The sequence below is a fragment of the Pholcus phalangioides genome, unplaced genomic scaffold (genome assembly GCF_987345545.1).
Source record: "Pholcus phalangioides strain wild (caught in Gottingen) unplaced genomic scaffold, Ppha-v1.0 ptg000011l_1, whole genome shotgun sequence".
In the NCBI taxonomy this organism is placed as follows: domain Eukaryota; kingdom Metazoa; phylum Arthropoda; class Arachnida; order Araneae; family Pholcidae; genus Pholcus; species Pholcus phalangioides.
Genome location: NW_028301604.1, coordinates 55,925,559 through 55,947,426, shown reverse-complemented (window position 1 = coordinate 55,947,426; position 21,868 = coordinate 55,925,559). Strand labels below are relative to the sequence as shown.

The window sequence follows — 21,868 nt, the reverse complement described above, 5'->3', positions numbered from 1 at the left end:
TAAAATACTTGGATTCATACTTGAAAATGTCTCTGAAAAGTGTAGTTCTGAAAGCGCAGCACCTCTACTACGCAGAGAAAATCAGAATATTTGTCGAAATGCGAAGCTCGAACTATTGAGAATGATCGAAATCTCCGAGTAGCCTATAGTAGTTTCATTGAAAGATCTAGGGTACTCATCGTACCGAATCTACATATCCAGGGTATAGATCCAGTACGATGAGCTTTTTTAGCGAATAAACAAGATAGATTGTAATTTATTTACTCGCCGTCACTCCAGTGTTTTGAAAATGAGTCTTCGATTGGCTTGGGTCTTCGGGATGTATCAGAGCTGAATAAAAGCTTTCTTTTTCCCTGTAGGATTGGGAACAACTTACCTTGTACATTCTATCGCAACAGACATGAGGCTATGAAAGAAAGAGCTTCAATTAATATTTATATGCCAAGCAAACCGAAAATTGTCCATGGTTTTAAAGCGAAAATCTATTTATTACAGCAGCTTATTTTTATATGGAAAGTTACATTAAGTTACTTATATTGAATTTTTTTAAATTACTATTGTTAGCTACATTTTTAGAATCAATGATTCTTCAACCTATAAGTAAAAAACATATTTGTTAAATCTTTTACTTACAATTTCTAATTATTTTTATTTTATTAAAATAAAAATATTATTTGTAATATTGTTTGAGGCTTTATTAATTATAATAAATTATAATTTTACGATAATATCTTTCTTACTAAACTTTTCAATCTAAGCTATCTCGTTAGTCTACTTGCCTGCTCTGGTCTGCATAGCGTAAAAGCTGGACTTGAAAGTCCTGTTTTGTCATTCTGGCGTGCACGCACTATTTGTTTTTTAATGTAATTAATTAGGGGAGATACCTGAAATACGAAGCCTGACTATTTATTTATTTGAATTTAATTTACATGCATTTTTTCAGATCTGGTAGGCAACCGGGATCCACACAACTGCAATAAAGTTTTTTACGAAAAAGAATTCTATCTTGAAAGCCCCGGATTCCCAAGCACGTATTTTAATAACTTGGATTGCAATATCGTTATACGCAAATACCAAGGATCGATATGTCGTATTGATGTTCGATTTCTTGACTTTGATGTGGAATCGAGTCCTGGTTGCCAGTACGATTATTTACAGTTAGACTCGGAGAGATTGTGTGGTCGAATTCCCGAAGACAACGTTCGTAAGTAATCAATGGAAATATTTCTTTATTAAAAATCATTTTTTCTTGTTAATTAAAACTAGAAACAAAATCTCAAAAAATTAATAAAATATATAGGTTTATCAATAAATGCAGGAGAACTCATTTGTACTGTATATACTTGAACATGCATAAAATTTAATGCGTGGTCAGGTCAACTTTCTGACTAGATATTTTTAAAACTCACTCAAATTTTATACACACAGTATATGTTTTATTAAAAAAATACCATTTGTTTCTTGAAATTTAGGAACTTTGAGCTTCGAAGGCTATGAAAAAATACTTCGTTTCAAATCAGATTACGTAAACACAAGACCCGGATTCTTTTTGTACATTCGGCAATTGGATTGTTTCGGTGGCGTACCTGAACCTACTTTACCAGGTGGCTGCGATTCTATCATACGAAGCCCTGAAGGAAGGATTTACAGTCCAAACTACCCAGCTGAATATGGCAATAACGCTTACTGTCGATATACCATCCATAGATATGGCGAACACATATGCCAATTGAAAGTCAATTTCCTCGATTTCCAACTAGAAGATGGTAGTGCCGGTTGTTTTAGGGATTATCTAAAGCTGGATGACTGGAGATTATGTGGCGATAGCATAGCAGGAACTAGTAGTAAGCTATAATTTTTTTCAAGTTTCCGATCAATATTTTACAAGTTATTCTTGTACATATCTTATGGGCAACAATTAAATCATTCCATTCAATTTGATTGATAGACTATATCTGTGCATTGTTGTGTGTTTTTTTTTTCTTAGCAAGGATCTCGGAGAGCCAATCACCTTTCAACAAAAATAACAGGAATTAACTTAATAAAAAGCAACAATATTTCCATCATTGTGTCTGTGAAGTTAAATAACAATCCACCATCCCGTATGGGACACCTTTGGCAGAGAGATAAAGCCAGCAAGCTCTCAACTATTTAAGATAAATCCTACACATTCAGTCAGTAAGAATTTTTTGCCGCCTAAAATGTCTTGAAAATTAGCTACCTGACAAAACCGGCTGCATCTCCGAAAAGCTGGCTTAACAGAAATAATTTAAACGCTCATACCTCAAGGAGTATAAAAACATATAAGCAAAAGGACGGATTAAGCATTTTACAGCCCCCTTACAGATTTGTGGCCCTCTAAAACGGAGTTTTCCAATCCCCCAGTAACCATGGTGCACTCCAGGTTTACATTGACAGTCGAGAATGAACATCAAACTACTATTTTATGGTCATAAAAAACCCATTCGACAATAAATTTGGACAATACTGCCCGCTGTCCAGCAAAAAAATTGCAAGTGAGCCCCCAGATCACTTAAATGTTTGGGGGCTAGAGAACCGATTATCTGCCCAGGGCTGAAACTAGACGCTCTTTCATCCGGGTAAAGCATGCTTTATGCCTACCTCGTGTAATTTTGAATAATTAAAAAAGTATTCATCGGCCTCCTCTGGCCCAGCGCCCGGGGCACTAGATCCACCTGCATCCTTCTCTTGGCTTGGGGGAAGGGTTTGTGAAAACTCTAGGCAGAAGGATTCGATGTCTGAATTTTAGAGGTCTTGAACAGAATTTAAGGTATTTTCTTTGTTAAAACGTTTTAGTCAAAATGTAATCAAAGTACTTTTGTCCCGTTTTGTGGCCCCTAAAATTTAGCGATCCGGTGCGGCTGCGTCCTTTGCACCTGCCTAAGTCTGGCCCTGCATATAAGCGTTTTTGATTCTACGGAGAGATATCGTAGAGTCAATTCAAATAATAGTATCTCACTGCTGTTAATAACTCTTTAAGTTTGGTACCAGGCCTAGCGGTACACTCTTTTGTTTATGGGCGCGATAGCCCAGATCGATAAGATACTCGCCTGATGTACCAAAGGATGTTTAGTGGTGTTGCGAATTCGATACCCGGTTCGTCCTTGTCATAAACTTTCCTGACACAGGGGCAAAACGGCGATATGACCACAGAAAAAGATTGCTTTACCGCAGGGAGTACCCCATCAAGGGGTTAGCGCTCCAACCTCTCGATGAGTATAAAAAAACAAGCCTGCCGTTCGGATTCAGCAATAAATTGTAGGTCCCGGTTTAATTAGCCCTAGCAGAAAATGACAGTGGTGCAACAAAAATGATCAAATGATCTTTCGTTTATCTTCTCGTTTTGTTCATCGATCAAATGATCATAATTTTATGTAGAGAAAGACGTCCTCTCCTACCTTGTTAATACAATATATACGGAAAACTGGCTGTATAAAGAGATTGATGTTTAGAAAAAAGGAAATTCATCTCTGCCCTCACAAGGACTCAAGCCCCGGTTTCTCATATGCCCGGTAAGTGTTCTACCATCGCACGGAGCCATTCAGCATATATATATATACACTCCGAGGAGAGAATATGCTATCTACTTTCATAGCTTAGAGGTAGAGCATATGAGAGACCGGGGTTCGAATCCCCCCGTGAGGGCAGAGATGGATTTTCCTTTCCTAAACATCAATATCTCGTCATATTTATCGGATTTTCGTATATATTGTATGACCATAATTTTCTCAGTACAGTTACTGCGAAACATGGAAGAACGCAACATACCTCGCGTGAGCATCCATAATATAATAAGAAAAAACGGGAAAACATAATAAATAGTCATAAAAAAAGCTGGATATTCCTTGTTCATGGGAGTGTAGATAAACTTTGCCCAAGAATAATAAGAATTTACCAACAAATAAGGCAAATATACGAAAGAATACAACTCCTAATGCATTTCTACACACAGTGGGTGTCGTCTTCAGAGAAAAAATATTTAACCACTAATCACGCTGACCGAGGATCCCCCTTGGGTTGCATACCAAATGCAACTCTTAATAAATTCTATGTTGCTCAGCAGAAAAAAGTACGTCTGTTCACTTCAAATGTCATGGTTAGAATGAAGCTGGGAGCCTGCGTGTGAGACTAATGCAACGTCCTAATTAGACACTTGCGAAATGGAGCTACTCAATTGGTCTATTCCAGCGGTTCTCAACCGGTGCTCCGCGGAGCCCTTAGGGCTCCTTGTGCACTTCCCAGGAGTTTCGCGGCGACTCAAGGAAAAGAAAATAAATAAGTAAATTTGACAGATGAATGAAAAAAAGAGGCCTACGGGATTCCGCGATAAAAATTATATACAAAAAGGGCTCCTCGAGTCAAACAGGGCTCCAATATAAAAATTATGTACTGAAAAGGGCTCCGCGAGTCAAAAAAGGTTGAGAACTGCTGGTCTATTCGAATTTCCCTAGAATTCCCTCTCGTAATGAATCTAAGCCATGGCGTTGTGATCGGTGGTGTTGATTTATTGTCGTTTACTAATATATTTTTGAAGGCCCGAATACCTTGTATGTGTTCCTTCGTAGAGATCTAAATCAGCTGTTGACTTTACGTTGTGAAAAACTCTCGCTTCCTGAAACTTAAATTTATGGCTCTCTTGCCAGCAGGGAGTGACGAGAGAGAGAGATGTGGTTTATTTTTTACATTCCTGATTCTTAACACAGCGAGTTTGATCAGTGACCATTTAATCTTGTTTTTATGGGTCTCCTTGTCTATCCTATGTAACCAAGAGGACAATCACTACATGGAATGTAAGAGAAATTCCCCCTTGTTTATTCCGTGGTATAGCATGTTAAGGGGGCTTGAAACACAAGTTTTTAGTAGGCACATCTATGGTTGTTAGGTTGAACTTTTTGAGAATCGGTTTGATCTTTAGTGAGATTATTTGATCGTAGGTTATCATTACACTTTCTTTGAGTGTGGCCTCTCTGTAATGTTTACTAAAGTGGTTTATCGTGCTGGTTTCAAGAATTATCTACTTATTTCGTCAATGATCTTAGTATTGAACCCCCTGTTTTTCGCAATTGCTCTGATGGTTTCAAGTTCACGGTTTAATGTGTTCCGATCTGAACAGATGTTAAATGTTGCTCGCTACATAAGTACGAAACGCCGCGAGTTTCTGTTGCATGGGATGGCAAGATATAAAATGAGGTGGCAGTGAGACCAAGAAAGGCTTCGATAGAGAGAGGTTTGGAAACGTGATTTCTGTTTAGTTACTAATGCGTCCAAGAAAGAAAGTTCATCGTTTGTTTAAAATTCCACTGTGAACTGAACGTGAGGGTCTATGTCATTCATAACGAGTAATAATTGTTCCAAGTCATCTTTGGAACAGTCGCAAAGCACAAAAGTATCATCTACATATCACCGGGCATGACATTCAATAGCTTATTCTCAAATTCATTTATATATACAGGGTGATTCAAAACTCAACGTACAAACTTTTAGGGGAAGGTAGAAAACACAAACAAAACAGAATCACATAGGAATGTATGGCTGAAAACCCCAACCTGATCAGCTGGAGTACAAACGAAGATGAAGAAATGGCAAGCCAATAATGGGTGGAAAAACTCTTTATTTAGCGATATTTTAGCCTGGATTTCTTCTTGTCGGGGGACCCTGAAAGCCATAGTCTACGAGACGCCCATTCACTCTGACCCCGACCTCGTCGCAAGAATCTCCATCGCAGCAGCGAAATTCCGAGTATTTTTGAAAGGGTTCGACAATCAATGCGTCGCCGTTGTGAAGCGTGAATAACTGTGGATGGTAAGAACTTTGAGCACTTGTTGTGAAACTTAACGTGTACACGTACTCTTTCCTCGTGTAAAAGTGTCGCTAAATGAACAGTTTTTCCAGCCGTTATTGGCTTGTCATTTCTGCATTTTCCTTTATCCTCCAGCTGATCAGGTTGGGGTTTCTGTTCATACATTCGTATATGATTCTGTTTTTTTGTGTTTTCTAAATCTAAAATAGTTAATTTAACTGGCAACCAACTGATAGGAATGCCTTAGTTTGTCCAAGGCTGAATTCAATGCCAACAAGCCTAAATGCAATCCAATTAATTTATTGCTCCCATAGAGAAGTCAGTTTCACGAAGTAAGATTCATCCTGAACAGAAAGACACCCTGAGACATCTTATATCGAACATTTTGGTGGATAATGAGAGGAAGAACAATCACCGGACGAACGTTGAAGCATCAAACAGCTACAAAATGACAAAAATATCGTGCTTTCTAGAGCAGATAAAGGGGGACGAATTGTGATAATGCCCAAGGAGCAATACTCGGAATTAATGACATCGCATATTTCGAGTGGTTCTTATAAAGAATTAAAGAAAGGTCCATCTAATTCCCACTTGAGAAAATTAAAAGAAGTGGTAAAAACAAGTGTCTCCCTTCACGAGTATGCAAAAAAGAGCGTAATTTCATCAAACATCATTTCGTCACGTATCTATGGCCTACTCAAAGTGCACAAATTCACATTAACTTTCCGTCCGTAGTCTCATGTTCATGTATGCTCATGTTTTTTGTGTTTTTTTCCATAAACGACAATAAATTTTTCAGGAACTGTGCCGTTTCTTACACCTCAAAAGGTCTTGTTGTTTGCCAGTGACTCCTTCTCCTCAAGAAGAGGGTTCTCGTTATCAGTCAAACAGATACCTTGTGGTCAACCTGAAGGTGGCTACACATGTGATAGAGAGTACGAAGCTCCTTCTTTCGAGATAAGAAGTGAAAACTATCCATCAATTTATCCTCCTGGGCTTCACTGCCGTTATGTCATTAGACGAACATCTACTGCAATCTGTCATCTTCGCATACGTTTCATAGTTTTTGAACTGGAACCGAGCCTTTCTTGCAACCATGATTACTTATCGGTGGATGGAGAAGCCTTATGTGGAAGTCTATCAATCAATACCACAAGTAAGTAAAATGCTCGTATATCGCAATTTACATTTGAATGGTTCGGCCGAATATAACTGTACGTTGCATTTCTTGCGAAGTCGGGTTTTTGACTGAGTACGTTCTTTGTAGCTACCATTACACCAGGGGCGGCTTAAGCGAGGGTGCAAGGGGTGCGGTGTACCGGGTGGCAGATTGTAAGGGGCGGCAGCGTAGACTTCAGTTAAGACTCCAAAATTGTTGAAAATTTCCCACAGTGGAAATTCACATGACATCACGCTCTTGAGTTATACCACGACAACGGAGATGTTGAGAAAACTTGAGGGAATAAATAGGCAGGGCAAATGACCGTAATATATCAGAAAAAGAATGTAAACTATCAGGGCCGGCTCGAGATAAAATCTCTATTTGGGATCTTGGGTTTGTGCGCCTCCCGTCTATTCCCCCCATAGCCCCTACATCTTGTGTCAGGGCCCCCTAGGCTGGAATCTTCCGTTTACCCCAAGTCAGATTGTAAATGGGGGAACCCTTCTACAGTTAATTTATACCGTGAAAAAAAATTAAAATGATAAGTACAGAGTCCCAGGCCCCCGGGCTGGAGCCTTGTCAGCCCTACCCTTGTGGGTCATGCCCCTCCCTCATAACTTATCCCAACATTTTCTAACAATTTTTTTTTTCAAAAAAAATTTTTTTTGCCCTTTCATGTCGGACAGAAATCATTTTCTTTGGCCAATAAAACTTTTTTCAACCATTTACCACGGACTTAGCACCTCTCTTGAGTGGCGCCCCGTGCGGCCGCAATGGGGACCGCATAGAGTGCATGCCCGTGTACTCTATGAAAAGGGGCAAATATGCATTTTGGTTTCCCTCACCCAGTATTTTTTCCAGAATGGTCCGGAAACAAAGAAAAAATTCGGCTTCTCACTTGCCCGGTCCCTGGAGTACCAGAAACACCTTTGAAATAAATTTCTTAATAAAAATAACCTCGTTATACATAATCTTCACAGGATAAGTGATGATGGCTCCCCAAATTAAGTGCTGTTATAAGGATTAAATTAACTGTTATCTGGCATTATTAAGAACGGTAAAATAATTCTGGATCAAAAAGTAGAAAAAAATCTGCTTCAAAAGCGGGACGTATGGTCAAGATCATTTTGCACTGTAAACAATTGTGTGTGGCTTTCCTCTGAAAAAAATTTCAGGTTTATCTAGAGGTCCCCGTCCCCTTGATTGAAGCCCTACCAGCCTCCCACGAGGGTCACCTTTAGGGACGGCATATGAGGCTTCTCACCTGGGCGGCAGGTAAGCTCGAGCTGCCCCTGCATTACACGTTCCGTAAGTAAATTCCTGCAGAAACCAACACATGAAGGGTTCGGCCGCATAACGGTCTATGAGTGTTTTTTTTAACTTCAGAGGAGACGCAAAAAAAGTCATCGCTGAATTAGGGAAAAACCTTTTTTGCCTAAAGATGTAACATAGACCGTTATTCCGCCAAACTCTCATGGCCTACGTAGGAAATTACCTGAAGAGAACAATGAATGCAATGGTGACATACGCCGTTGTTCCAATCATAGAACTCACGACTGCACATAACAATGAAATTTGTTGGTTTTTGCAGGAACTTTTTAAAAACTGACGCGTAAAAGTCATTGAAAGCACTACACATGTTTACATGGCTCTCTACCCTAGATCCTTCTATCGAGGGGGCCAACTGTCAAAGCCTCCTAGAGAGACTAGAGTCTAGAGATAGTAGCATCTAGGAGGCTTTGCAACTGTCCCCTTACATCCATTATTGACGTACCTGACAAATGATTTTGGGTCAGAGCCAATGTTATCTGCCAACCTTGATTCAACTTCCTTTCTACTATCCCTTATTGATTTCTTCAAAGCCCTTCTTTTTCAGTAAAGAATGACAGGTCATTTTTTCCACTTTTGCATTTTCTGAATGCCCTTCTCTTTTCAAGATAAAGACTGATCACGTTATCCGTGAACCAGAGAGTCTGACTAATCAAAATGCAAGCAAAGGTGGATACTCAAAATGTACACTATGCAAGAAACCTGAGGAATTTAATTCGAAACAAGGACTGAAAAATTGTGTTTTTATCACTTTTAAAACATCGGCTGCACATTATGGGCTTGTTTGGTTGTCTTCCAAGCGAAAAAAAAATCGGTATTACTTAATTACAGAAGGGCGGGGAAGAGGGAAAATTATGCCAATCTGACTATTGACAAGAGTAACAATCCAAGGTAAAAATGAGTAATATACTGTATAATAGACATATGAGGTAATACAGCTTCTTATAGGTAGTTATAAGGTAATTATTAAAGTATTATGTGTTCTTACTGTTAAACACGAAGGTCAAAGTTGGGATGTTTCTCTGCTAAAAGGTGTCGGTCCTTCTTTACTGTCCGAAGGAAACACAAGGGACAGGTTTCGATATAAAAATTCATTTCATAACCACATGTCATCCTTTACGACGTGACACATGTCGCTGTGACCGATATTCCAGCAAGACAATAAATATTGCTGAAAAATTGTTAAACATCACTTGAAAGGCAACAAAATGAGAGTTTTATGGGTGATGAAGTCAGAGACCTGATTTGAATACCATCAAGTTTTTATGGATTGGGTTCGACAGACAAGTCGCAGAAAGAAATTATGTAAGTTCAATGTTTTTTCCAATTGCGGGAAAAAAAGGAAAAAAAAATTCCCGTTCACACCATGGAACAAGCTCATTGAGTCCATACAAAAATATGGCAAGTAGTACCATCTAAACTGTTTCCGACAAAGTGTTGACTTATTCTACTTTGCTCAGGTACTCATCAATACAAGACTGATTTGATTATTTAGTAGTCATTTTGCTTTTTTGTTTGTGTCAAAAGACTAATTAACCAACAGAAAAGTAAATTAATTTTTTTCTGAATTTAAAATGTTTTAGATACGACATTTTTTGTTCAAAATAGTTTGTAATGAAACTCAGTGTTCATGTTGGACAAGATAGATTTCATTAAAAATTCAAATACAAATTTGGCAGACACTTTTATGGCTGTCAAAAGACTTTTGAGCGCTACTGTATTTTACATTCCAGTTGCACACATTTCAGCTTGTAATGGGATTTTGCTTTATATCTTTGTCTTTCATTAAACAATATTGTTCCCTGGGAGAGGGGGCGATGGAACATACGGGAGGGGGTGATAATAGTCACTTACACAATATAGAATCCCGTGTGGGATCGCTTAATTAATTTCTTGGGAGGAGAGCGATAAACGAAAAATTTTGGAAACTATGCTTTAAATCTTTATAACTTTGTGTCATTTGAATTTGATCAACGGTATGATAGTTAAGTGATCAACCGTGATATTTTGCCTTCGTTACTCTCTTTCGGTTCAACTGATGTTGAAGTATAATTAGTTCACCATGCATCTACATCCTTGGGATACTGCACAACCGAAAATATAGGGATTTAGGTCTGGAAAAATGTGAGAAACTGCGACTAATTAATTGATCATTGGTCAGTCGATTATTGAAATAGCATGTGAACGAATTTTGTTATCGATCCGACTACTTGGCTGAAGCCGCAAAATGCTCTGAATGGGTCAACTTATTTTATGCTCACCCTGTACATGTAAACGGTTTCAATTTTTGAAATCTAAGAAAATAGCTTTCAAAACAATCTCTATTTATGCTGTTTATTTTTAGGAACGTTGAATTTTGACACTTTCGAAAAAGTCCTAATATTCCATAGTGATGGTCAAGCTGAAGCTCCTGGATTTTTGGCAAGAATAGAACAACTTGAGTGCAATGCTGATAGGCCATCACGTATTCCTGGTATTGGTCAAAGCACGTCTAGTCCATTCCCTCCCAGTCTTACTCCATCACAACAACCCCCACCAACTCCCATTGGTAAATATACGATTTTAAAAGAAAAGCATTAGAGCATTATACTGTGCCTTAGTGGTTCTGCAAAAAAACTATCAAACAAAAACAACAAATTTTTACATTTTTAAGTAGTATACGTAGACGTCGACTTAGTAGAAGAAGACAGAAATCTCTCAAAATATGATGCTCTGATAAATCAACTGCATTAATTTTTGAAAAATAATTAATTTTAACTCAAAACTACCATTCTCAATATCATTTTCTCGATTCATTTATTACGTTTTTTTGTGAGATTATTTTTCTCTTACAAGGTGGCTGTGACTATCACTTTATTGAACTTCAAGGAACATTAAGCAGTCCAAATTATCCATTGATGTATCCAAATGATCTCACATGTACTTATGCTATCCATCTATCCCCTGGCTATTGTCAAGTTGAGTTGACATTTACTCATTTCTCCTTGGAGCAACCATATACGGGAGCTCGCTGCATTTCTGATTATATTGAGATCAGTGGATCTCGTTACTGCGGACAGCAACTTCATGGAGTCACGAGTAAGTTTGAATTCCCAGTGATTTGTGTGCCGATATCTTGACCATTTATTATTTAATACAAAAATCATAACATATCTATCTAATAAAAAAATTCTCCTTTAATGAATTCTTATATATATATATATATATATATATAAACGTCAATTTCAATCGTTTAAAAGTCGTCCACGTGAGCGTTATTCGCTCCTGACTACAGGCAAGAAAAAAATATCACTTTCGATCCGCTGTATTTGAACTTAGCCCTTTCGCTGCCAGATTTTAGAACCTGTATGGGACATATATGTTCCATTGGGAGCGAAAGGGTTATGTATATATATATATATATAAACTATCCCTAAAAATTAATACCTTCAGACTCATATGAAAAATTTTCGAATAAGCCAAATTGGCCCACAGTACAGAATTAGTGCATCCATGCTTTGTATATACACCTAGCTTTAACCCATGAAAGTTATTTTTAACTATCTGCGAAAAAACTGGAACAAATTACCCGCCAATCGGGTACATACTGGAACGCCAATGATACGGGAAAAACATAAAAATTGCTTTTATTTTTGGATTGCTGAATTTTTAAATATATTTGACATCCATTTTTTTTTCAGCCACCTCGTTGGGCAGTTTGCCTGTTGTGGCCTTTGTTTTGTATTTATTTGTATTACTACCTCCTATATGTATGTTCAAAATATACAGTGTATACAAAGAAAGCTACAAAACTACACATTATTTAAGCACTCTATATCGAAACGAGCTCTTTAACTTATTTAACTTATCTTGTCTGTTTGCTTTTTTTATTTTTCAGGGAAAGAGCCAATATTTGGAATGGCTAGAGAGGTAGTGATTCTTTTCTCCACTAACTCACGGATATCGAATAAAGGTTTTTTGATATCATACAGGCAATTTCCTTGTAGAGGTAATCAATTTCCTCCAAGCATCCCTCCAACAGACAGCCAAGTACCAACTCCAGGTTCTTCAACGTTTTAACTTATTTTTCATCAATCAAAATCAAAATGTTTAATTTTTTTCATCTACGAAATTCACTAACACATAAAAAAAGAATTAATTTTTAGACAAAGCAGGGCCGTAACTAGGACTTCTGTGAGGAGGAGACATGGGTTGTGCCACTCTCATACCCATAGGTTTAAGCAGGATTTTCTCAAGGGGGAAGTTTCAATTTGTCTTCTTCTGAAGGGGGGGGGGGTTACGTTTTCCCCCGCAAAATAACACTATAATCTCGGCTTAGGGGGGGCTTCCTAGAACCCCAAAACCCTACCTTGCGTATATTAATGCTCCCACCAATATGGTATTTTTGTTGCCTCCAAAAATTCTCCCCCCCCCCTGAAAGTATGAAAGTATGCCGCCCGGGGCAGTTGCCTCCTTTGCTCACCCCCCCCTCCCCCTCCCAGTTCCGGACCTGAGACAAAATAATCGCCTTGTTGGATACTAAGTTAATTCTTTTGAAGATGCACAAAAAAAACGCATTGAATTTTTGCCTAAAAAGATTTAAGATAATTTCAGAAGTTTATTGTTTGCAGTTACAACTGTTTTGTCTTATGTTAAATGAATATCAACTAATATGGAGATCCTTAATGATGTTTTTGTATTTTTGCAGCAACCGGAGGAGATCCTTTATGCAGCCAAAATCATGATACGCAAGTTTTTGACATATTCGCTCCAGCTTTAGGAGGTGGAGATTACGGTCAAACTTTACAATGCGTTCATAGGGTGTATAGGTCTGGTGCTGATACGTGTGGTTTACGTGTCACGTTTATTGAGTTCGATTTAGGAGATGGAATTGACTGCCCAAGACAATATTTACAAATAGGAGATTATACAATATGTGGAAGTTTAACACCGTATACAATCAGTAAGAGATACTCCAGAACACTCAAATACGATACTGTTTGTAGCTCAGATATATATAAAAAGTGACTTAGTTCTATATAGTCAACTAATTATAGCATAATTCTCTATTTAAATATCGTATAATTGAACTAATCAAACAACATTTGCATTGAAATTATTCCTTTCCAAAAAGTAAATTAAGTGGTTAGAGCCTTAGGGAATTTTTTACGGTATATTTATTGACGGATGTGTATATTGCCATCGGTGAAAAAGTGTAATTTGGTGGCATTTGCTCACAATATTGCCTCTTCTTGCATTATTTTTTACTTTTTCTTCATTGTGCGTGTACCTCCCCGCTTCCTTCTCTTCTTTTTTTAGATTAAAATTGAGGGGCATACCTGCACGAAATTGTTTAATTTTATTATGTAGTATAAAAAAATAATAAGAGAATAAAATGTTTTAAAAGTTTTCCACAATAGTAGCATTGGTTTTTGAACCCGCCCTAAACCTCCATATTCACTTATGTACAGAAGAAAAAATAGTGAATTATAATTTAAAATATCTGTGTGCATTTGTTGGCTCTTTGAACCAAAAAAAAAACTTAACTTACATATTGTCCAAACCTTTTCAGGAGCTAAAAACCCTAAACAAGAATAAAGTGATGAGAAATTTCTATTCACGAACGATAATTTATTTACAGTTTCTGTTAAATTAAACCAGAATACAGTACTAAAAAACATCTTTCTGATAGATCATTATTAAACTGGAAGCATATTATATAACCTTTATAGCCCATACCTATTACCTATTCTTATTCATTATAACCTGTTACCTATTCTTCTACTCGCATGTTTGAATATCTTCAAAAGAAAAATCATGGTATCAATTTTATGTGTAATCTTTGATATTCCTAAAGGAGAAAAATTTATTGAAGCAGACTTTTTTTAAATTCTTTCACAGGAGATTATCCTTTTCAAGGATTCTCTATGCTGTTTAGACTGACAAGTGCTAAACGGCCACGACCTCGTATGCATCTTCGAGTTGAACAAACACCTTGTGATCCCTTGCGACCACCACCACCTCTTGCACCGACTTGTGATGAGCAATTACTTGATAATGTATTCGAAATTCGTAGTCCATATTACTTACAGGGATACGATGCTCGAGTGGATTGTCGCTATATTGTCAGACGTACCTCATCCTCCATCTGCCGCATTGAGCTCACATTCGAAAGATTTTCACTACCTACTAGTCATCACTGCCTCACATCCCATTTTAGAATAGACGCTGATACGCTTTGTGGAAGTTTAGTGCCTTTTACAGTCAGTAAGTCTTATCATCCTTTCTATGTTTCTTTTTTTCCCTTTATAGTCCGATCCAAATATTCAATTACACAATTATAGTTCACAAAAGTTAAAAAGAAAATATACCTACCTATAACATATGAATACTACTTAGGCCTACAATAATTGTCCGAACAACAGAGTCGTACGCAGAGGGGGAGGCATAAGGGACTCATGTTTCCCCCCCAAAATCGACCAAATATTTGAAAAAGTTGAAATATTTTCGTTCAAAAAATATCAAAAGAAAAATACCTTTTATATGTCAATTTAATCAATTTTCGTTAATTTAAATGATTATTGAAAGTCAGTAACTCGAAATTTCACTGGAAGAAATTCCTTTTGTTCCCTCGAAACCTTTTGTACTCCACGCCCCAAAGGCTGATCTTGACGCTCTGATCTCTGTACGCCTTGTCCAACACTTATGTAGGCTTATATCAGCAGAGAGTGGGTAGTTTTGTGGTCTGGGACGTTTTCTGCTTAGATCGTAATATGGATCCGAAGTTTGGGGGATTCTTGCCAATCCGCCAAACGTGCCAACGCACATTTACTGATAGTTTGAAAATAGAATACCGCTACAAACATTGCCATGCGTTTGTATTTGAGCAAGTGTGTGTGATCAATCTCTCATTTTTTTTACCTATTTATCTTTGATTCTCGTTTTTGTGTCGAATCCGAATCTTGGCCCAGGTAAGGAGTACTTTGCTGTTTTTAGTGCATTTTAATATATTTTTCATTACAATATAAAGGATCAAAATAACATAATTTGCGTATGTAGGAGTATATGATTTCATTGCTGCCGAAAAGTTGATCCACTTCCAAGCTGAACATATCGTTCCTGGAACAGGATTTGTTGTTAGAGGAAGACAAGTTCCCTGCAGTTCTGCTGTGATGGAGGCATCTCCTGATACTCCCAATAGTGGAACCAGTAAGTGAACTAATTTTTTCTCTAAATCGACTGTGGCTTCTATCATGAATTTTTTACCCTTTTTTGTTGCACGCACATAAACATTGCAGTACAGGCATTGCTTTAAAAATTTACCATCTATTATTCTAGCGATCGTAAATACGGGGTTAGAAGGCTCTTTAACGGTGTGTCAGGCCTAACCACAAGATAAAAGAAAGAAAAAGGAAACTAGAGATAGGACGGAACAATAATTACGAAATCCGTTTAATGTAGAAATTTCCAACAGGTTTCCATGAAAAGTCATAGGACTGAAATGTCTGTATTCATATATTTTTTTTAAGAAACGTCATTTGAATTTTTATTAATTGAAGTTGAATTCAGCCTCGCGAAAAAATCTTGGTGGCAGTAAAACCATTTGGTTCAATTTCAAAACATCCAGTGTTTTTAATTTTGAATCGTTAAATAAAGTTTATTTAAAAGTTATATACATGGAGCCAAACAGTTATACGAGTTCTTGATTGCAGTTTCTTCAACAGCTGATTCATCTGTGGCCTCAGTACCATCTACAATTCGATGTGATCAGACGTTTGGGCTCAGAGAATTCACAATTTTCAGTCCTAATCATCCGGAATGGTATCCACCTTCAGTTTTATGTCGATATGTTATTTTAAGAGCTGGTGCTGATGTCTGTGGCCTAGAAGTTACTTTTTTGAACTTTGATCTGGAAGACTATTATAATTGCCAAAGAGACTATTTGGATATCGATGGCGAACGACTGTGCGGACTTCTGCCACCACAGTCCATCCGTAAGTTGTTTTGTTTTTTTCATCTCTATTTGGTAGACATTGTACATAATATCTGTTTATAAGCAATATAGAATGTGTCCGTTTTTGTATTTTACTTAGTTATTTTTACCTCAAAAAAGATACGTACTGGTATTTTATCAACTATACCGTATTTCCCAAAAGAGCAATGTGATCCATGGGGCGATAGAAGCAGACGCGGATCCAGGGCGATGTGTCAGGAGGGGTGACTTATTGTGCAGGTTTGTGGGATCGTCCCGTATTTCACGGAAAAGGCCAATTTTCCTCATATTATCAAGCTCTTGGATGGGGCGATCGCCTTCCTCCAGATCCGCGCTTGGATAGAAGCTTTGGATTTAGTATAGGATCTTATAGTTTAGCTTGAGTTAGGGGGAGAGTGATGAGAAGAACAATTTTCTGAAGAGGGGGCGATGGAAAAAAAAGTTTGGGACTATGAACCATACAATGCAGCCCAGAATAAAGAATTGTAGTTACTTGTTTTCAAAACAGGTATTTATGAAACCACAATTACCCAACCACTATTATGAAGCACTCTTACCCAATTTCCTCTCTTACAAATATGATACATCATTAACCGTGATTCCCAACCAGTGTGTCACGACTTGTTGGTGGAGTATTCGGCCACTATTCGGTATTCAGCGTATTCGGCCCTTTTGCTATGTATATACAGTTGTACTGTGACCTCTCGTTACATATTTTGCACTTTGAATTAGAACAAATTTTAAAAATTTAATTAACATTAACACCTAAATAGAGTTGTCGGTTACATCGCACTTTTTCTTCGTTTTCCGATGGGTGCGATATAATGAATGGTTACTAATAATAACTAATGTAACTAATGTGATGGTATATACGCGAGGAAATGCTCAAAAACAGCCTGACCTCATGCGTTGAACAAATATATAGGTGATATGGAAGATATATTCTTGAGCTAGTGGATTATTTGTGAACCTTTTCTTCCAAGGGAATGATTCAATTGACGATCTTATTTTCAATATTTTTTTTTTTGCAGGATTTTATAATTTCCATCCAGCGGACAGGACTAAAGTGCTAGTATTTCATTCTGATTATGCTGTATCTCGTCCAGGTTTTGCTCTTCGCATTAGACAGACAGATGACTGTAGACCTCACAGAGAATCGCTCCTAACTCCCACGACGGGTAAAAATTTCTTTTCCCCATTTACTATTGAAAAATTCACAGTATTTGTGAAAATGAAAAATAAAAATTCAGTCTCATTGATCATTCGGTACATTTTTTCCAATAAGCCCAACCTTTATCCATAATCCAATCTAATTTTTTTCCCAAGGATTGGGGGACATTCAACAAGACAGAGGTTTAAGAAATAATAACAATGGGTGTCAACAAGCATTCTTTTCAACAGCGATGGGTGAACTGCAAAGTCCCAGTTACGGTAGAAATATGTACCCTGGTTCTCAGCATTGCGTTTTCACATTTGTACAACGAACTGGTTCGTGTGGAGTCAAAATACGATTTCGAGACTTTGATTTGTATCCATCTTCAGAATGCTTGCAAGATTATCTGGCAGTGGAAGGCAGACGATACTGTCGTCAACAGTTGCAACAGATGACACGTAAGTAACAAATCTAAGAAACCATCACTCTTTCGCCAAGCATTACGCCCCCCCCCCCACGACAGGGTTTTAAAACCCCATTTCTTTTACACGGAAACTACAAAGTTTCTTTTGAGTACCCCAAGATGTGGGGACCATGTGTAGAATTAGTAGTCGTTGCATATTTTGCATAATAAATGCAGAACGAGACTTACTACAAATTTAGCAGAAATGAGAGACACCTACAGTGGAACCTCTTATAACGGACACTCTCCGTTATTATGACACTTTTTTTGTATTACGTCGACGGGACTCAATGTATTTTATTATCCATGGGGACGGATCTCGAGCTCGCTGTTGAGGAGGTGATTTTACAAATTGCTTTAAGAGTTATTCACTATGAATAGGGTGGCCGTACATCCCGATATTTTCCCTGACAGTCCCGGTTTTTTTATTTTTCTGACCGTCACAACTTTTTTGAAAAAACCATTTTCAGTTGTTTTTCCCATTTCAGGGAAGAAAAATGCAATTTTTCAAGTTTTTTTTCCCATCACAGCATAGAACGCGCTGCATTTCTAATTATTTGATTAAATTCAGTATTATCATATGGAAGTTCCGAAAACTTCATGAATTATTTATGCTGGCAATTTATTATGCCATTTGCTTCAACCCCCCCCCCCCATAGATCCGCACCTCTTACTATCCAGGTGCGCGGTAGCCCAGGTCGATAAGACACTCGACTAAAGCACCAAATAATGATTAGAGGTGTCGCGAGTTCGATACCCGGTTCGTCCTTGTCAGAAAACTTTCCTTACGCATGGGTACGACAGAAACGGCGACATGACCGCAGGAAAAATTGCTACCGCAGGGAGTCCTCCATAAAGGGGTTAGCGCACCAACCTCTCGATGAGTATAAAAAACAAGCCTGCCGTTCGGAATCGGCAATAAATTGTAGGTCCCGGTCTAATTAGCCCTCGTGTGCAGAAAATGACCGTGGTGCGACAAAAATGATCAAATGGTCTTACTATCCATTAAAGGACATTCCTCGTTAGAGCGGACAAAATTTTCGATCTCTCTCCCATGGGTGTCCGTTATTGAAAGATTTTACTGTATGTGAAAGCACCTCAAAAAAATCTTAATGCATTTACTAAGATATGCGAAACAATTACTTCTTATACAGTAGGCTCTCGATAATCCGGCCATCCGCTAGTCCGCGTTTTTTAGGGAAGTTTTCTTCGAGTATAGAAGAGAACATGTCACTAGGATGTCTTTACGCAGTTTATATTATTTAAATGGGCTTTTTCAATTGACTTCCAGTATTCCGGCACATCCTGGTCTAACATGTGCCGGATTAGCGAGAATCTACTGAAAATGCAAAAAAAAAAGGTTTTTTCAGACTGATCTTAAATTGTATATTTGAGAACGCAAGGGTGTTTATTTTTTTATAAACGTGTTGCACCGCAGAGCAATCACGCCTACCTCCTGGTATCTCGAACCTTCGTATGAGAGATAATAGTTAACACCATCTTAGAATAAGGCAGCGGTTCTCAACTTATGTTCAGCGGAGCACGTTTTTCTATTCATTTAATAAAAATATATGTATATAGAAGCATGGCACTTATTACCAATTCCTTTGAAATTTCTGAATTTAAAATACGTAGTTTTTTTTTCTCCGAAATGTATTTGATTTACCCAGATTAGAATTACTGTACACGCAAGCGCAAATTATGGCCGAAAAACCACGTTGCTGTGGGGGCCACGTGCATGTGAGAGAGGACTAAAGTACTCTCACTCAATTGTACAGATGTAACTTTTTCGGGCTTCAAAAATTACGTAGGACACACACAGAGCAAATAGCGCAATGTCGGAAAAGCACGGCACCACAATAAAAAATTCAAACTTTTTCCCTCTATGTACAAAAATCGCATTTCATGAGAATAAATTTACTGAAATTCCATTCAAATATGCAACGCGTTCAATTTAAATTTTGTCCTCAAAAAAAAAAGTTCTGAAAAATAACGTATATGTCGTGGGAAAAACATTAACTGAACAACACACTGCATCGATTCCTTCAGTTTTTACGCTTTTGGAATGAAGAATTTATGGCATACATCGTGCAGTCGTGAAAATTATATAAAACTTTTGGTTTATTTGAAAAATGAGTGTATACGCACACACACACACACACACAAGAAATGTACAAAAATTACTTTTTTTTAAAAACATTTCTGAGTTAAGATAGTGCTTTTTTCTCCTTTTTTTTGTTAAAAGGTGAAATATTTTATCCTTGGAATGAGTCTTCTACAATATCCATCATCTTTCACTCGGAAACGGATCGATTTTCCAATAGAGGCTTTGCGGCTGATTTTGAACAACTTCCTTGTCCAGGAAATCGACAGGGCCGACGTTGGGAAGATGATCAACCTGGATCCGCAAATACAACCACCACAACACTCAATTGGTCCGAAACAGATATTGGAATCGAAAACTGGGATGACAACCGTACCAACTCACTAAATGGAATGAATGTAACATCTATGTCTACTTCCCGCTAATCAACATTACAGTATTGTGTGTGTACCAATCACGTAGAAAAATTCCTTCTTCTCATGATAATTTTTGTTGACAATCGAGGTCAAAAAATATCGCGGAAAATTTCCATCCAGAAACTTTCTTGGATCCCGATGTGAATTTACCAAACAGAATATCATTCATGACGTTGGGTTTAACGCAAAGGTGTTAGGACACTGAAGCCAATTGAATTATTAATTGATGCCAGTTTTTTTCGAGAAACTTTTGAGAAAAGCAGAGAAATTAAATGTAACACCATTCAAAGCCCATCGATAATGGCTCAATAAGTTTGTTAATCAGAAAGATTATAATCAGAGATAAAATTTATACCTGGTTACAATCTTAGACTGACTAAGTTACTGATATTTTATCCCCGATAAAAAATAAGCAAAAATCACAACAAGAAGTTACATAGAGACTAGGCTGTGTATGATTTGAAAGGTTACTTGTACTCATTCATGACGGCCAAACAGCCTGAATCATTTCTTCTACTATAAAAGACATGATTTATCAACAGCAAACACAAAATTCAATCGCTCCAATTCATTGTATGAAAATATTGACACCTCCCTTACTAACAGGACCACAATGAGATAGTCACCCGGGGCAAGCATGTATTACCCCCCCCCCCCGAGATGTTGATTGGGCGGTTAAGAATTTATTCACCCTCAATGCAGCCCCTAATCACATGTAATTGTGCATATTTTTAGGTAAGAAATATAATTGTTTTTTGTTTCCTTTTATATATGTATGTATATATAAGATATATTAAAAAAATGTATATATAAAACAATTTTAAAAAACAAACATCCCCATATTACCAAACCAATAACATGAAGAAAAAAAAACACCGTAAAGCATCATTCCGATTTCCCCTCCTGGAAAAAGGTGTATAGAAAATTGTTTTTCTGACAATAAACATTTGTTTTCAGCATTGTGTTGTAAAATTTTATGTCTGTGAACAAAGTGGAGTTGTTTTTCTATTTTTCTATTGTTGATACAGTCCGGCCTCGGATTTTTGTATGCTGGGTAAACTAGAGCAATAAGTGCTTTGATGTGCTGCTCGCCAGAATGCGAATAAACGTAGCTCTACACGTTTGAATGCTGGAAGCATATAGCCATAGCATTAAAAAAAATTAAATAATTTTTTTCCTACTAAAAATTTCATTTCGTGAGAATAATTTTGTAGAAATCCCATTTAAATTTACAATGCGTTCAAATTTGGCACAGTGGGAAAAAGTAATTAAAACTAACCACAATATAAAACGAGCAAACCCAAACCTGTTCTCTTATTATGCTGACAGGAATTGACTTTGGCAGGCCCTTGACTTGTGTGATAATACTGACGCGTCACTTTTGCTCAAAGATGGCGAGTAAGTCAGCCTGGTATTTCCAGGAGCTTCAGAGAGAGCTATCACGATAC

The 21,868-nt window shown here is 37.4% G+C and overlaps 1 protein-coding gene across 2 annotated transcripts in view; it reads left to right on the top strand.

Annotated features, from left to right (window-relative positions):
• Nucleotides 1–21,379, top strand: part of LOC149080599 (cubilin-like) — a 50,062-nt gene extending 28,683 nt beyond the window's left edge. The window contains exons 7-19 of one of the 2 annotated variants that reach the window (XM_089239744.1): nucleotides 944–1,204; nucleotides 1,473–1,844; nucleotides 6,621–6,977; nucleotides 10,657–10,860; nucleotides 11,148–11,390; nucleotides 12,190–12,354; nucleotides 13,000–13,254; nucleotides 14,193–14,558; nucleotides 15,351–15,500; nucleotides 16,016–16,285; nucleotides 17,316–17,462; nucleotides 17,611–17,895; nucleotides 20,146–21,379. In XM_089239744.1, the coding sequence (XP_089095870.1) occupies nucleotides 944–1,204; nucleotides 1,473–1,844; nucleotides 6,621–6,977; nucleotides 10,657–10,860; nucleotides 11,148–11,390; nucleotides 12,190–12,354; nucleotides 13,000–13,254; nucleotides 14,193–14,558; nucleotides 15,351–15,500; nucleotides 16,016–16,285; nucleotides 17,316–17,462; nucleotides 17,611–17,895; nucleotides 20,146–20,429 (3,359 nt within the window). In that variant the 3' untranslated portion in view covers nucleotides 20,430–21,379. Of the gene's footprint in view, nucleotides 1–943; nucleotides 1,205–1,472; nucleotides 1,845–6,620; nucleotides 6,978–10,656; nucleotides 10,861–11,147; nucleotides 11,391–12,189; nucleotides 12,355–12,999; nucleotides 13,255–14,192; nucleotides 14,559–15,350; nucleotides 15,501–16,003; nucleotides 16,286–17,315; nucleotides 17,463–17,610; nucleotides 17,896–20,145 lie in introns of both variants that reach the window. The other variant, XM_089239743.1, reaches the window with a different exon arrangement.
• Nucleotides 21,380–21,868: the final 489 nt, after the last annotated feature.